This window comes from Megalobrama amblycephala, linkage group LG15 (assembly GCF_018812025.1).
Source record: "Megalobrama amblycephala isolate DHTTF-2021 linkage group LG15, ASM1881202v1, whole genome shotgun sequence".
Classification (NCBI taxonomy): Eukaryota; Metazoa; Chordata; class Actinopteri; order Cypriniformes; family Xenocyprididae; genus Megalobrama; species Megalobrama amblycephala.
Genome location: NC_063058.1, coordinates 20,395,432 through 20,410,612, shown reverse-complemented (window position 1 = coordinate 20,410,612; position 15,181 = coordinate 20,395,432). Strand labels below are relative to the sequence as shown.

At 36.0% G+C, this 15,181-nt stretch overlaps 1 protein-coding gene across 2 annotated transcripts in view; it reads right to left on the bottom strand.

Annotated features, from left to right (window-relative positions):
• The window catches only part of cald1b (caldesmon 1b), a 44,686-nt gene that overhangs the window by 19,066 nt on the left and 10,439 nt on the right, over positions 1 to 15,181 (bottom strand). For both annotated transcript variants that reach the window (XM_048157788.1, XM_048157791.1), the window contains exon 3: positions 4,089 to 4,197. In XM_048157788.1, coding sequence (XP_048013745.1) covers positions 4,089 to 4,168 — 80 coding nt within the window. In that variant the 5' untranslated portion in view covers positions 4,169 to 4,197. The remainder of the gene's footprint in view (positions 1 to 4,088; positions 4,198 to 15,181) is intronic.

The window sequence follows — 15,181 nt, the reverse complement described above, 5'->3', positions numbered from 1 at the left end:
AATTATGAGAAAAAAGTCGTTAAATTTCAAGAAAAAAGTCGAGATAAAATGTTGAGAATAAACTCATTAAATTATGAGAAAAAAGTCTTTAAATTACGAGAACAAATTAGTTAAATTACGAATTTGTTCTCATAATTTAACGAATTTGTTCTCGTAATTTAACGAGTTTTTTCTTGTAATTTAACGAGTTTATTCTCAACATTTTATTTCGACTTTTTTTCTCGAAATTTAACGAGTTTTTTCTCGAAATTTAACAACTTTAATCTTGAGATGGTTTTATTTTTTTATTATTGCTTGGCCCTAATCCTCTTCCGTAGAAGTGTCAGTCTTTCTATAGGAAATTTATTTTTCATGTATTTTTAATAAATTAAAATGAATCAATAGGGAGTCTTATCCTTCTTAATCTGAATATTTATCTCAAAGACTTTTGTATAAAAAGAAAAAAAACTCAATGTTAACACTGTAATCTTCTAGACCCTAAATATTGCAATTGCAGAAAACATGGAAAGTGTAAGACTAACAGTGTATGTTATGATTAGAGCATCTTCCGCAGACTTGCCAAGGACACCGTCCATTAACCACAATTACACAAACAATACAAAACTGTTCATCTGCATTCCAAGCTATGCTAAAATATGATCAAATGTGCTGACAGTCATGTGTAACGCTATGCTGTCATCTGTTCTCTGGAATGAGTATTACCTCTCACAAAGAGCAGTTAAGCATCTGTCATCTCCAATAGTACACATCTGCGGATCAGTCCTTAAATGGAGCTCTGGACAGTGGGAGTTATAGAGGGATGGAGAAACTGCAGTTTTCAGTCTTTGAGTGGGCCAAGTCATCTTGAACTATAAACACTCTGAACAAACCTGGCCTGCCAAGCCCACAGCGCACATTACCCATTCTAATACAAACTTTTTATGTATTTCAAGAATTAATATGAAGAGAAAAAAAGTTTTGCAGGCCTTAAATGACCATTTTAAATATCCATACTTTTCATATTACACAAGAACATTGATGTTTGATGCTGGATAGCAATTTAAGTGGTTCCTGAAATAAAAATTTCCACAGAAGGCTTGTATAAAAACAGACACACATGAATAAATCTAATCTGGTTTAAACAAACCCAGTGTAAACACAGAATAATTGACATTTATTGTGCACAAAAGACCAGGAATGCAATAGCATGCTATTTCTCTTTTCTCTTCCTTAGTTAGTTGCATTGTTTACACTTCAAGCAACATGAAATCATCAACATGTAAAATCTTGCACAGAAAAGTAGGTCAGTTTTACAAAATTCACAGGTCACCGTTCAGAAATAATTATACAATTAATTATAAAAAAATAATATTTTTCATAAAGAAAATTAAAATGAAGCCTATTTTATGACAAAAAAAATGTTTCGCATTGTAAAATTATTTTCTTGTCACATTAAAGGTGCAATATGTAAGAATTTTGCAGTCAAATATCCAAAAACCCCTAGGCCAAGTGTTACATATTTTGTTCACTTGAGTACTTACAATATCCCAAATGTTTCCAACTATTTGTAAATTGAGAGAAAATTGCAATTTTAACCAAAGCTCCGGGACGTGTGAGGAGTCGCCTGTTAATTGCGTCATACCTGCGTTACCCTCGGTTTCCAGTTTTTTTTGTAGAAACCATTAAAAACACCAAAGACGCTTTAATATTTACATGTTTTAATATTTCAGTCTGGCCTCAGAAACTGTTCGATGCATATGTGCTGGAATGACCCGGAGAAAATCTTTATTGAGATGGATGAGTCTCAAGAAAGGGAACAACTGTTTTGATATATTTATAGACAGAAAACTAATTATTGTTATATAGCTCAACACATTTAGTCTTATTGTTTAAATCTAATTTCCTTGATTTACAGCGAGTACCATACTTTACCACGCCTCAGAGAAAAACACTATTTTGTCAAGTAGCTAACATAGCATAATCAGATGCAGCTTTATTTTTAGTAACAGTAATACAGCATTTTCTCCATCATACAATACGTTTTAAAATTAATTGCATGTCATTTATCAACACAAGCTATCCAGCATTTAATATGATATTCTAAAATCAATCTATCTTACTGCAGTGTGTAACAAGTGTCTCCCAGCAGCCGTCGAGCGAACGCACGTTATAACATTTTCAACACACTCAAATGTATTTAATATGATAAACAGAAAAACCGGAAAAGCGGAAGCAGCGCCGGCGTCGCTGGCATAATAAAAGTTCCGCTGCTCTCGGCGTGTGTTGCATTCATCTCTCATTAACAATCGCTCCAGCGGCCTCGTTGAGCTCCCACAAAACTTGGTCATGCTCTGCTTCATAGTACAGTAACGTTGATAATCGCATCCATGAACATGATTTCTTCCCGAGTCCTATCCTGATTCTTTTCCACCGGCTGTGAGGTGAAGACCACATGTCCCAGGATTCCGCGCTCATACTTGGCATCATCAAGCTACGCCTTTGTTTTGAATAGGCCTCTAGTGACCTCTAGCGGACAGAAAATATTACATATTGCACCATTAAGCACATCTGGAAGTTTTACTTTTTTTGGATTTGCCATTATTCTTAAAGGTGATTCTCATTGGAAAATGATGGTAACACCTTACAATAAGGTCCCAATAGTAACGTTAATTAATGCATTACCTAACATTAACTTCAATGAGCAATACATTTGTTACAGTATTTATTAATCTTTGTTAATGTTAGTTAATAAAAATACATCTCTTCATTGTTAGTTTACGTTAGCTCAGGTCCATTAAAGGGGTCATGAACTGCATTGTTTTATTATATTTCCTGGGGTGCACCTATAATGTTAGTATGATTTTTACTTCAAAAATTGTCATAATTTAGAAATAAAAGGCATTTTTCCTACCCTGATTTTAGCCCTCTGATTTGAACGCTCTGTTTGTGAGACTTCAGTGTAAACGCCCATTTGTGATTGGCTAACATCTTTGCATATGAAATAGCTAATATTACATGTGGAACAGTGGAACTCTCTCGAAAACTTTTAGCAGGTTTTTACTATTACAGCTCTCAAGGTTAACTAATCGTGAAAAGTGTTGATTATAGCATTACATTTATCTATGGCATTATATTTAGATTGACTCCCGTTACATGAAAGGTTGCAGTGATGAACATTGTAGCCGATCACAGACATGTTGTTGAGCGCATGAAAGCAGTGATCTTGTCATTGCAGCTTGATTTCTGCACACTAACGAATGCTTTCATCATAACTAACAGTGCAAACACAATGTAAATAAGAGATTTGTTTATTAAAAAGGGAGTTTTTCCAGAAGTCAGTCATTGATAAATTTGCGCTGTTTGATTGACAGCTCCAGCGATTGTAAAGGGAGCGTTCTTTGATCGCTTGCTAAATGTTGAAATGAACATTAACTAAGATTAATAAATAAGTATTTTTTATTGCTGGTTTATGTTAACTTATAGAACCTTACTGTAAAGTGTTACCAAAAATTGAATAATATATATATCATTACTTTTTCATAAAAGTAATGATAATAAGATTTAAAATAATATTTTGCATTACAACAATGATGATTAAAGAAAAATATGCTTTATTTTCTTAAATGTCATTTCTAATTTCTTTATATTAGGTTTTTTGGTAAAACTTTGAGGTTTGAACTAACAAGTGCACGTCCCGTCTGCCAGTCAAACCATTCTTTGTACGAAAGAAACCATCACAGTTTTAAAAATGTCTATCCAATGTGCGTCTGTCTAAAATCAGATATTATCTGGATTTACTCAACCGACCCATCAACTGTAACAAAGCACCATAAACATAGAAAGACATTTACAAGCACGTCAACCTTTATAAGGAATAGAGAGGCGAGCAGAGGCACTGTTGTTTGGATCATGCAGACACAGGCCTCTCCAACTTGGCCAGAGTATTACAGACAGCACTTCTGTGGCTTAAAGTAGTATTAAACTCATCATCGGGATGACAGTGATCTGAATTTTATTGCATCATCTAAAAATGATGAACGATAATAATGAAATCGATTGTTTCAAAAAAAGAGGTAAAGGCAGAGTGTCAATTAACGTGTGTAACTTACTTCTCTGCCTCCCGCTGCATTTCTTCTCGCTTTTGTCTCCGTAACTCTCTGCGACGCTCGAAATCAAAGTCCTCATCCATGATGGTTCACACAGCTTTTTGGGTGCAAACTGAAAGAGAGAAAAAATCAGACATTGTGGGATTTATAAAGATTTTAACTGTCCTGATCACTCTAATTCAAAGTCAAGACTTTCTCTGTCAGCTGTTTGGCTTATAACTTACCAAGACCACAACATTCCAGTTTCTTGATCCAGTTTCCCTGGAACAACTACCAGGAAAGGCAATCTTTGCCACACATTCAACTTTGCCACTAATTTTCTTTACAAATGGAAATAATATTTAAAATTTGAATATCTCCCACTTTCTATTCTCCATAAAATATTATCATTTATATATAATTTATAATAAATTATAAGCCATCTGCAGGGGCTTCATATATGTGCTGTATACATTTTTTTTTTCATATATAATTTTCTGTCTTGATGTATAGCATTTATTAGTCTTTGGCCATTTTTGAGATAATTTTATTCAAATAAATCATGCTTTTATGTTTTCTGATTGTATGCCCAACACATTGCTAAACAGCTGCTAAACAGAGCTAAGGAAGTGGCAAATTTCAGTTAAACAGTGCATATTTGCTTACATTCCCTGAAATAATGAAAACTGATGCAGTAAAGACAAAGCCAAAAATCATATTGTGCCTGAAGAGTTTCCTGAACAGCAATCTGCCAAGACCCAAGTGCCTTCACCAATATAAACAAAAAACAGTTCATTGTTGGTATTAAATATATGATAACTTGGTAATTCAGTGTTTTATCACAACTAGCGGCTACAAACAGAATTTGCGAAAATTAAGGGTGCATATGCCACGGATACCTTCGCGTCCAACAATCACCCAAAATTCTTTGCACACATTCCAATTCATGAAAAAGAATGAATCAACACTGAAGCACTTTTTTTTTTTTATTAATTTATTAATAGAAAGTCAATTAATATAAAGATTTTTTCAAATACAAAGTATTTTTCCTCAACTAATTTTAGGGTATGATTGCACGACAATGATGTACTAAAAATGGAAAAGTTTTTCCTTTGTTTTTTTTTTCACGTACTGACAACACCATTGTTAAAATGATCCCCGAATCTGCGAAAATGACTAAAAATGCTGTATTATGCTGCCAGGCCAGTAGTTGGCGATCTCACTTTGTAAACACTTCGCTCTTACAGGGCCATATTTTAACGATATTAGTGCATGGTTTAAAGCGCACGGTGAAAGTGTGCTTAGGGCGTGTCCGAATCCACTTTTGCTAGTTTAAGGACGGGAAAAATGGTTGGCGTGCCCGGCGAGTGGAATTCTCTTAATAAGTAATGGGTGTGTTTTGGGTGTAATGTGCTATAAACCAATCAGAATCTCATCTTCCGTTCCCTTTAAAAGCCAGTTGCGCTTGCGCCATGGCGGATTCGATATTTACATAGCGGAATTTGCAAGCGGTAAAAATAAACGCTTCTATAGCGAGGAAACGGATTTGCTCTTGTGCAAAGTTAAAGCGTACGAGCAGACCATCTACGGGCCAAGCTGGATTCCTAGCATTTTTATCTTTATGCACACAATAATAATCTTTTACATTGTATTTCTTTTATTTTTAATATTTTGCATGTACACGTGTTGTGCACCCACATATAGGCGCATATTACTAACACGCTCTTTAAATAACAAAAAAAAAAATTGCGCCATTGACTTCAGACCAAGTTTCAGTTGGTCAACGGCACTATTTCAGTTGCTTTAAAATTTTAATGCACCAACAATGTGCCTGAACACACCTTGTTTTCAGACCAGCGCGTCCATGGGCGCAAATGCATTTGCTGTTTAAAGGTGCCCTCGAATGAAAAATTGAATTTATCTTGGCATAGTCAAATAACAAGAGTTCAGTACATGGAAAGACATACAGTGAGTCTCAAACTCCATTGTTTCCTCCTTCTTATATAAATCTCATTTGTTTAAAAGACCTCTGAAGAACAGGTGAATCTCAACATAACACCGACTGTTACGTAACAGTCGGGATCATTAATATGTACGCCCCCAATATTTGCATATGCCAGCCCATGTTCCCAACATTATGAAAGGCATTAGACAAGGGCAGCCAGTATTAACGTCTGGATCTGTGCACAGCTGAATCAACAGACTAGGTAAGCAAGCAAGAACAATAGCGAAAAATGGCAGATGGAGCAATAATAACTGACATGATCCATGATAACATGATATTTTTAGTGATATTTGTAAATTGTCTTTCTAAATGTTTCGTTAGCATGTTGCTAATGTACTGTTAAATGTGGTTAAAGTTACCATCGTTTATTACTGTATTCATGGAGACAAGAGCCGTCGCTATTTTCATTATTAAACACTTGCAGTCTGTATAATGCATAAACACAACTTCATTCTTTATAAATCTCTCCAACAGTGTAGCATTAGCCGTTAGCCACAGAGCATAGCCTTAAATTCATTCAGAATCAATGTAAACATTATAACAGTATACAATACTCACATAATCTGACGCATGCATGCCGCATGCATGACGAACACTTTGTAAAGATCCATTTTGAGGGTTATATTAGCTGTGTGAACTTTTTTTATGTTGTTTAAGGCATGCGCGAGCTCTTGGGGCGTGGTGCATGAGATTTAAAGGGCCACACACCCTGAATCGGCTCATTTATAATGATGCCCCAAAATAGGCAGTTAAATGGGGTATTTTGAGCTGAAACTTCACAGACACATTCAGGGGACACCTTAGACTTATATTACATCTTTTTAAAAAACGTTCTAGGGCACCTTTAAACAACGTGGCGCAGAACGTGAAAATGATAACTGCGTCAGGCTGAAACTAGCAAAAAACACTTGCGTTGCACATGGCGTCACATTGCGCCGATTGTACGATAGGTCCCAGAGACTGAACATGTAATACGCATGCGCATGATGTCATATGAGTGCATATGAAGGCCCTGTCCCAAATGGCACATTCATATGCAATTACTGTCTTGTGGACTTACAATGGCTGCCGTGTGCATGTATCCGTTAGATCCATGAGACCATAGGGTGTTCCATTTGTCATTTTAGGTTTCAGAAAGGTGTTTGCGATCCCCTTTACGGTCAACATGCACCCTCAATGCACACTTTTGCCAAGCCCGCACTGAAGCGGTCTCTGCAACAGACATGAAAGTGCAGACTCGAAGGAAGACCATGAGTGTTTAGGGTGCCATTGGACAGGGTCCAACTCGCGCATATTATAAAATAATTGAATTGCATTTTAAAACATGAATTAAAATTGATAACTTATTCCTTCATTTTATTTTTAAGGTCTCACTCACTCCATAGTGTTGAAGCCGTTGAATTTTAATACAGTGGGGTTCAGGGTGGTCAGAGAGCACTTCAACATCCGTGACGGGTAACCTGCTCGGATAAATCTGTTAAGGATTTTAAAGTCGTCTCTCTGTAAGACACCGGTTTCCATTTTATATTATAATACCTTTGCATCGATGTGGGAACAATTAGGTTGATGGTGTCACAAAGCCTGTTCTGTGTTCTTCTCTCCATATCACATGTGTGGAGTGCTGGGCCAGACAGAAACCGCCCAGCAGGCTAGAGGTGAGTGGACTTGTTTGACGGCTGCTTCCACCAGAGCTGCAGGCGAGTTTGGTTTGGCTCTCCTCCAGAGGCAGAGGAACAAGGATTTTGCACCAGTCCAAAGAGTCTCCATATGTGCATAAACTGAAAAAGTCCTATAATAGTGACCTCATGTGAGGGCTCTCTGGGTGATAGACGCATACGGCTTTCCTGAACCCTCTTAACCCCTGCTTACAACCTGTCACATCTGTCAACAGAAGGCTGATGTGCTGTGACCACTGGGTTGATGTATTGCACCTACGCGTAAGACAATATGTATGCAATTTCCTATATTTGCATTGGGCTTTTTGAATAACTTGATGTGAGAAAGTTTTGGTGTCCCCAGTGGCAAATTAGTGAATTGATCGAATTTCAATTGAACACTTTTCACTGCATTCATCAAATGCAACCAATTTTTCAACACTTTTGTCAGTTTTACAAATAAAATTTGTGCTAATAAAGGAATCAGTGGACAAGAATTGGTCCTTATAATTCTTTGGTAGAAAAGTCAATTTAAAGTGCCTTTTTATGGCCAAAATTAAGTGGTTAAAATTTTATGCATGAGTTTGCATAAATTTAGGTCCCTGAAATCTTTCATTTAGGAAAATATTTAATTAAGTGGGGTCAATGTAAGAACAATTTAAATAACCAGCATAACAATTGTGAGTGAAAAGGTTATATTAATTTATTAATATTATAATATACATACATTAAAATGTATTTATATTAAATTAATATTATATTTCTTTACTTTACAAAATAATAACTTTTAATATTAGCTTTCATTAAATCAAACAAAATCTGAACAAAAGTGTTTAATTTTATTTATATTTATATATGTAATAAATTTAAATGTATGTGTTAAATTAATATTTTATAATATCATATTCTATAACGAAAACTTCTTTATTTACACTGTTTATTTATCAGTTTTGATGAAAAATACCTGTCTGAAACTTTTGAACCCCTACTGCATCTCTGTAGCTCTGTAAAAGAAGAATATTTTTTGTAATATATTTTTGAAAATATATTTCTGTATGTTACGACAAAATGTCAGGAGGAACAATTGGAGACATTGAAGAATTCAGGAATTTTCCAAATGCAAAATAGCTGGTATACAGGTTAATAAAAGCAGAAGGCATTTTCTTAGACTCATTTTCTACTTTCTGTTGATCTTAAAGGAATACTTCATCTTAAATAGGCTTTTAATAAAATGTAGCTGGTTATGCATTAGAAAGGCGGAAATAAATTGAAATTGGAGAAAACCGAGAAAAAAAAGGCTGTTGTCTTCCCTTTTGCCAAATAGGTAGGAAAAAACTTCCAACATCCATAATGCACTGGGCATATTGCGTCCAAGGCCACTCCCACCAGTCTACTATGGATACACTTGGATACGCCTTGCTTTAGTAGGAAATACTTCTTTGCAAACTTTTAGTTATAATAGTGTCGACTTGTATTGTTACTTTCACTTCCAGTAAAGGATCCAGCATGTTGGAGGCAGTGGCTAAAGTCTGCAAAGCTATGATGATATAGTTTGAAAAACGATATGACAACGAACACAATCTTTAATTTTACAAAGTAAAGAAAGATATATTAAAGATATATTTTTGATAGACCTTTTTTTGGTCATTTTTTCAGTGTCCAGACAACTTCGCCTACTTGGTTACCATAATGCTATTTAAATTGTAAACAAAGTATAATACAATTTTCAGTGATAAGCTTACATTAACTGTTGTTAATAACCCTCTGTCGATCCAACTGTCCGTGGGTGGGGATACAAAAATGCAGTAAAGTATAATCTATAGTTTTCACCAAAGCCCTGGAGCTGTCAAAAGTCTGTAAAATATACATGAATTTCTCAATCCAGTGAACACAGAGAATGACTAAACATTGTTTATTTACATACTACCAACAGTGTAACAACAGAAAGTGGGTTGAAACCAATGAAGTGACAGAAACCTACAGAAGTTACAGACCGCTTTTGGGTACAGTGGGCATGTTCCACATTTCCCAGACTCCCTTTCGCTGTCCAGTCTTCCTACCACAAGGTATCGTTGAGTCCACAAATCATTTCCACATGACAGAGACGGAGAACATATTCTAATTTACACATCTGTGACTGATTCCAGGTCCTGGGCAATTTGCCCTCTTCATGGTTTTCATTCTTTCATTCTCAGTTTGAATGCAGTATAGACTCTACTATGACCAACATAATGCTTTTGCTCTAAAGTGCAAACAGATGAAAAAAAATAGCTTATGAAATGAATCTCTCTAGAACTTTTACAGTACAGACTGACAATGATGTCCAAATGCATTAAAAAGATTTATATACCGTATCTTAAACCCGTAATGGAAGCCTGTGTGTCAGGAAGTCAGCATTTAGGAGCCGGAGCAACCACCCAGGTAAGGCTGGGTGAAGCCGTTTACAATGACATAACGAGCTGTCTTGTGGGTTTTCTATAAAGCTTTATTATGTGCGGACAGGACAAATGTGTGGAGCCAGAATACACATCAGGGTGGGATCTACATCCTAGCCAAAACCAACAAGAGCTGTGCAAGATGCTAAAACAATTTTGTAGTCACTGATAGAGTACCTGCTTTCCATTTGATTTATTCGCTTATTCATACCTGTAGCTATAGTGCATGAATTATTACATTAGGATTTACCACATACCTGTGCTATAGTTTCATCTCTCTTGCATCACTCTGCAGTCTCTTTCTTCCCATATAATAAAATAATTTCAACAGTCAAATATTTTTTAAAGGCACAACATGTAAGATTTTTGGATTAAAATATCCAAAAACCACTAGAACAATGTTATATATTTTGTTGACTTGTGCACTTACATTATCCCAAATGTTTCCAAGAATGTTTAAATCCAGAGAAATAAGCAATTTTAACCAGGACACAGACCATGTTCATGCGTCACCTATTAATGACATATACCCGCGTTACAGAAAATGAATCATCGTTATATAGCTCAACAAAGTAAGTCTTATTGTTTAAAGGTGCCCTAGATTATGTTTTTAAAAGATGTAATATAAGTCTAAGGTGTCCCCTGAATGTGTCTATGAAGTTTCAGCTCAAAATACCCCATAGATTTTTTTAATAAATTTTTTTAACTGCCTATTTTGGGGCATCATTATAAACGCGCCGATTTATGCTGCGGCCCCTTTAAATCCCGTGCTCTCCGCCCACAGAGCTCGCGCTTGCCTTAAACAGTGCCTTAACAAAGTTTACACAGCTGTGCTCTTTGTACTATCATAATGTGGTTAGATCACAGCTTTACACACTCCACTTGGATCCAAATGGAAAGAGAAGCATGTAGCCCGTATGATATTGGGGCGGTGATCTTGTCCCCTACAAAAATAGCTAAGCTGGCCTATAATAATAATTGTATAATCCATAGTACTATTCGCATTTGGAAGCAGATTAGATCAACATTTGCAATAAAGTCCTTATCCTTCCTCTTACCAATTGGAGGGAACCCCTCATTTACTCCTTCTACCATGGACTCTGCTTTCACAAAGTGGAGAGACTTGGGCATTCAAAATATTGGTGATCTGTTTATTGACGGTTCTTTTGCCTCCTTTAGTTAACTACAGGCCAAATACGGTTTGCATAAAAACAATTTTTTCCGATATTTGCAGCTCAGGGATTATGTAAGAAAGCATTTGCCTTGTCTTAGTGAGGCTCTTTCTGCGAAGCTTGATGAGCTCTTAAGGCTTGGAAATGGGGTTCGTCACTTGATTTCTCTACTGTATAACTCACTACTATCCACAACTTCACCTTCTACACAGTATATAAGATCACAGTGGGAGCAGGAAGTAGGGGGGAGATTAGTGACGAGCTATGGGTTAATGCATTAGAGAATATTCATAAATGCTCTGTTAACTCTCGTCATTGCCTTATTCAGTTTAAGATTATTCATCGACTCCACTACTCTAAAACAAAACTGAATAGATTTTTTTCAGATGTTTCCCCAATATGTGATAAATGTCAGACAGAGGAAGCCACTCTCCTGCATAGTTATGCTCTCTGCTCCAAGTTAATTCCATTTTGGACTAATATTTTTCAAATTCTGTCGGAAATGTTACAAGTTGAATTAGAGCCTGATCCACTTGTGGTGATATTTGGAATCTTAAATAACCTCACATCTTTTCAAAAATCTCAACAACAGTTGTTGTCCTATGGGCTTATTATTGCAAAGAAACTAATACTAAAGTTTTGGAAGAACTCCAAAGCCCCTACTGTTAAATTGTGGTTTGATGAAATGATAAGGTTATTACATCTGGAAAGAATTCGTTTTTCTCTGTTAAACAAGCTGGATCAATTTGATAAAATTTGGTTTCCCCTTCTCCATTACCTTGATAGCGTAGCTTGAGCAACTGTATAGCATTGATTGTCCCATTAATGTGATAAAAGTCCCTAGGGTGGTATGGGGATTGTTTTGCTTTGTTGTTTTTTATATATTGTTATTTTGTGTTTGTTTCTTCCTTATGTTTATAATGAGGAATCAGAAAAGCTATGTATAATGATTGTTGAATTGTTGGATTCCCTAATAAAAAGATTCTAAACACAAAGTTTACACAGCTAATATTGTTATGTTGAGATTCGCCTGTTCTTCGGAGGTCTTTTAAACAAATGATATTTATATAAGGAGGAAACAATGGAGTTTGAGACTCACTGTATGTCATTTCCATGTACTGAACTCTCGTTATTTAACTATGCCAAGATAAATTCAATTTTTCATTCGAGGGCACCTTGAAATCTTGATTTCTTGAGTTATAGCGAGTACCATGTTTTAATATGCCATGCCCTGCTCTGCTTCATACTACAGTAACCTTAATAATCTCATACATGAACATGATTTCTGACCGAGTCCTGTTCTTTTCCACCAGCTGTAGACATGAAGACAACACCTCCCATGATTCCGCAAAATCAAGGCAACATTAAGCTATGCCTTTGTTTTGAATAAGCGACCTCTAGTGGTGAAAATGTACATATTGTGCCTTTAAGTAGGATAATGCTTTTTAAAAAAAAACCTTTTTGATACCACAGACCTCAATATATATAATAATATAGAAGGCAGCTATATATTTTCATGTAAAGAAATGCTGATACTGTGAAAAATATAATACAGTTTTAAATGGACTTTACTTCCTCATTAGGTCGATAATTTTATTTTATTTATTTATTTTTTATTTAATTTTTTTTTATTTTATTTACTGTACAATACCTCTTACTTATTCGTTATATAAAGCCTAGCTTGTGTTGGAGTCATCGCTTAAAGGTGCCGAAGAACATGTTTTTAAAAGATGTAATATAAGTCTTAAGTGTCCCCTGAATGTGTCTGTGACGTTTCAGCTCAAAATACCCCATAGTTTTTTTTTTATAAATTTTTTTAACTGCCTATCATTATAAATGCGCCGATTCAGGGTGTGCGGCCCCTTTAAATCTCGTGCTCCACTCCCCAAGAGCTCGTGCTTGCCTTAACCAGCATAAACAAAGTTCACACAGCTAATATAACCCTCAAAATGGATCTTTACAAAGTGTTCGTCATGCAACATGTCTAATCGCGTAAGTATAGTATTTGTTTGAGACTCACTGTATGTCATTTCCATGTACTGAACTCTTGTTATTCAACTATGCCGAGGTAAATTCAATTTTTGAATCTAGGGCACCTATAAAAGAATTAGTTGACCCAAAAATGAAATTTGGGTCAGAACGCCAATAATGAGTTCTGACGTAGAACCTGGAAGCACTGAATGTAAACAACGTATGAGAATGACACAGAAGAGATGATATTGTTAAATAAAGTCATTATTTTTGTTTTGTTTTTGCGCACAAAAAGTATTCTCATCGCTTCATAACATTAAGGTTGAACCACTGCAGTCATGTACAGTAGACTGTTTTAAATGTCTTTAGTACCTTTCTGGACCTTGAAAGTGGTGCTTATATTGCTGTCTATGGACATCATATACCTCTTGGATTTCATCAAAAATATCTTAATTTGTGTTCCGAAGATGAACGAAGGTCTTACAGGTGTGGAACGACATGAGGGTGAGTAATTAATGACAGAATTTTCATTTTTGGGTGAACTAACCCTTTAAAGGTTGTATATGCTCCAATATGTTGAGCTGTGGTGCTCATATGGGTTCAAGTCTTGAATCATCCCACTCACTCTTCCTGCCAACGCACCCACTTAAGTCAAACAATAAACCACAATAAAAGATCAGTTGCTCATCTACAGCTTATTTGGACAACTTCTGAAAGCTGATGAAAGAATTAATTTATGGCATGTCTGTCATTTTATTAAACACCATCAAAGGAGGCAGCAAGATGTTATGTTATTCTTAAACCCGTCTTTTTGATGTGTAATTAGCATTAGTGCTGGCAATTACACCAAAACCTCAAATCACATCAAGAACAACATGCCCTTAGCAGTAGAAGCAGCTGTACACTGGCATGCAGTGAATCACGCCCTCTCCATTCACTCCTCTACTGCCGTCACACCAATCTCCAGATGCACAGATCAGGGGAACCCCAACCAGAGGTGTGCTGAATCATAGGATCGTAAAACTCAGACCAGATAAATATGTGAAGGCTTTTGTGCCATGACGTGTAACAGGATGGAGTTGCTGCTCACGGGTGAGGCATTGCTTAACCAAACATGGTTAAAGATGCTTATCCTGTGAGACTAACATGGGCTTCAGTTTAGAGTGCAAGACTATCTATAAATAACTAGTGTATACCACATCCAGCACAAAGACATGCTTGTCTTTCATTGCTTTTTGTGTGCAGCGGTTCATATGTTCAGTGCATTAGCAAGCACAACTAATGTTGCAGCTTGTTTGTCTCATTTAGCATTTAGCTCATGTAAGCTTTTATTCCCCAACTAATATATCAAGCAACTCCTGGAGCTATCAAGACAATTAAATCAACACTGTTTTATGAGTTTGAATAGCTGCAGTAATGCATGATTGCTAATATCATAACAAAGTAAGTTGAGAAATACATGCCTATGATCAAAGACTATAGAATAACACAAGACGCGTCACTCGTATTGTTTTGAATGGGAGAAAGTGTAACGCGCAATATGGCGGAATAAGTCCCGCCTTCTAAATAAGAGCCAATCGCCGACTGGTAAAGTCTTCGCGTCACTTCGGCGGCCGTTAGAATCACCGGTTTCTATAGAAACAGTCAGACGCGCGCCTCCGAAGAGACGCGCATTTAGGTCTGCGCATGCGCATTAGCTTGATCCAGCCTGAAAAATAGTTATTTTTTGTCATGATTCGAGCGTTTAGAAACTAAATTTATGAGCTGGTTGTTGTTAGATTTCATTGGTGATTTCAAATATGAAATTTAATCGTAAGGTTGGCAAACAGTTTTGGAGAATTTGATGTTTCCCCATTCAAAGAGATTCCATGATGCCCAG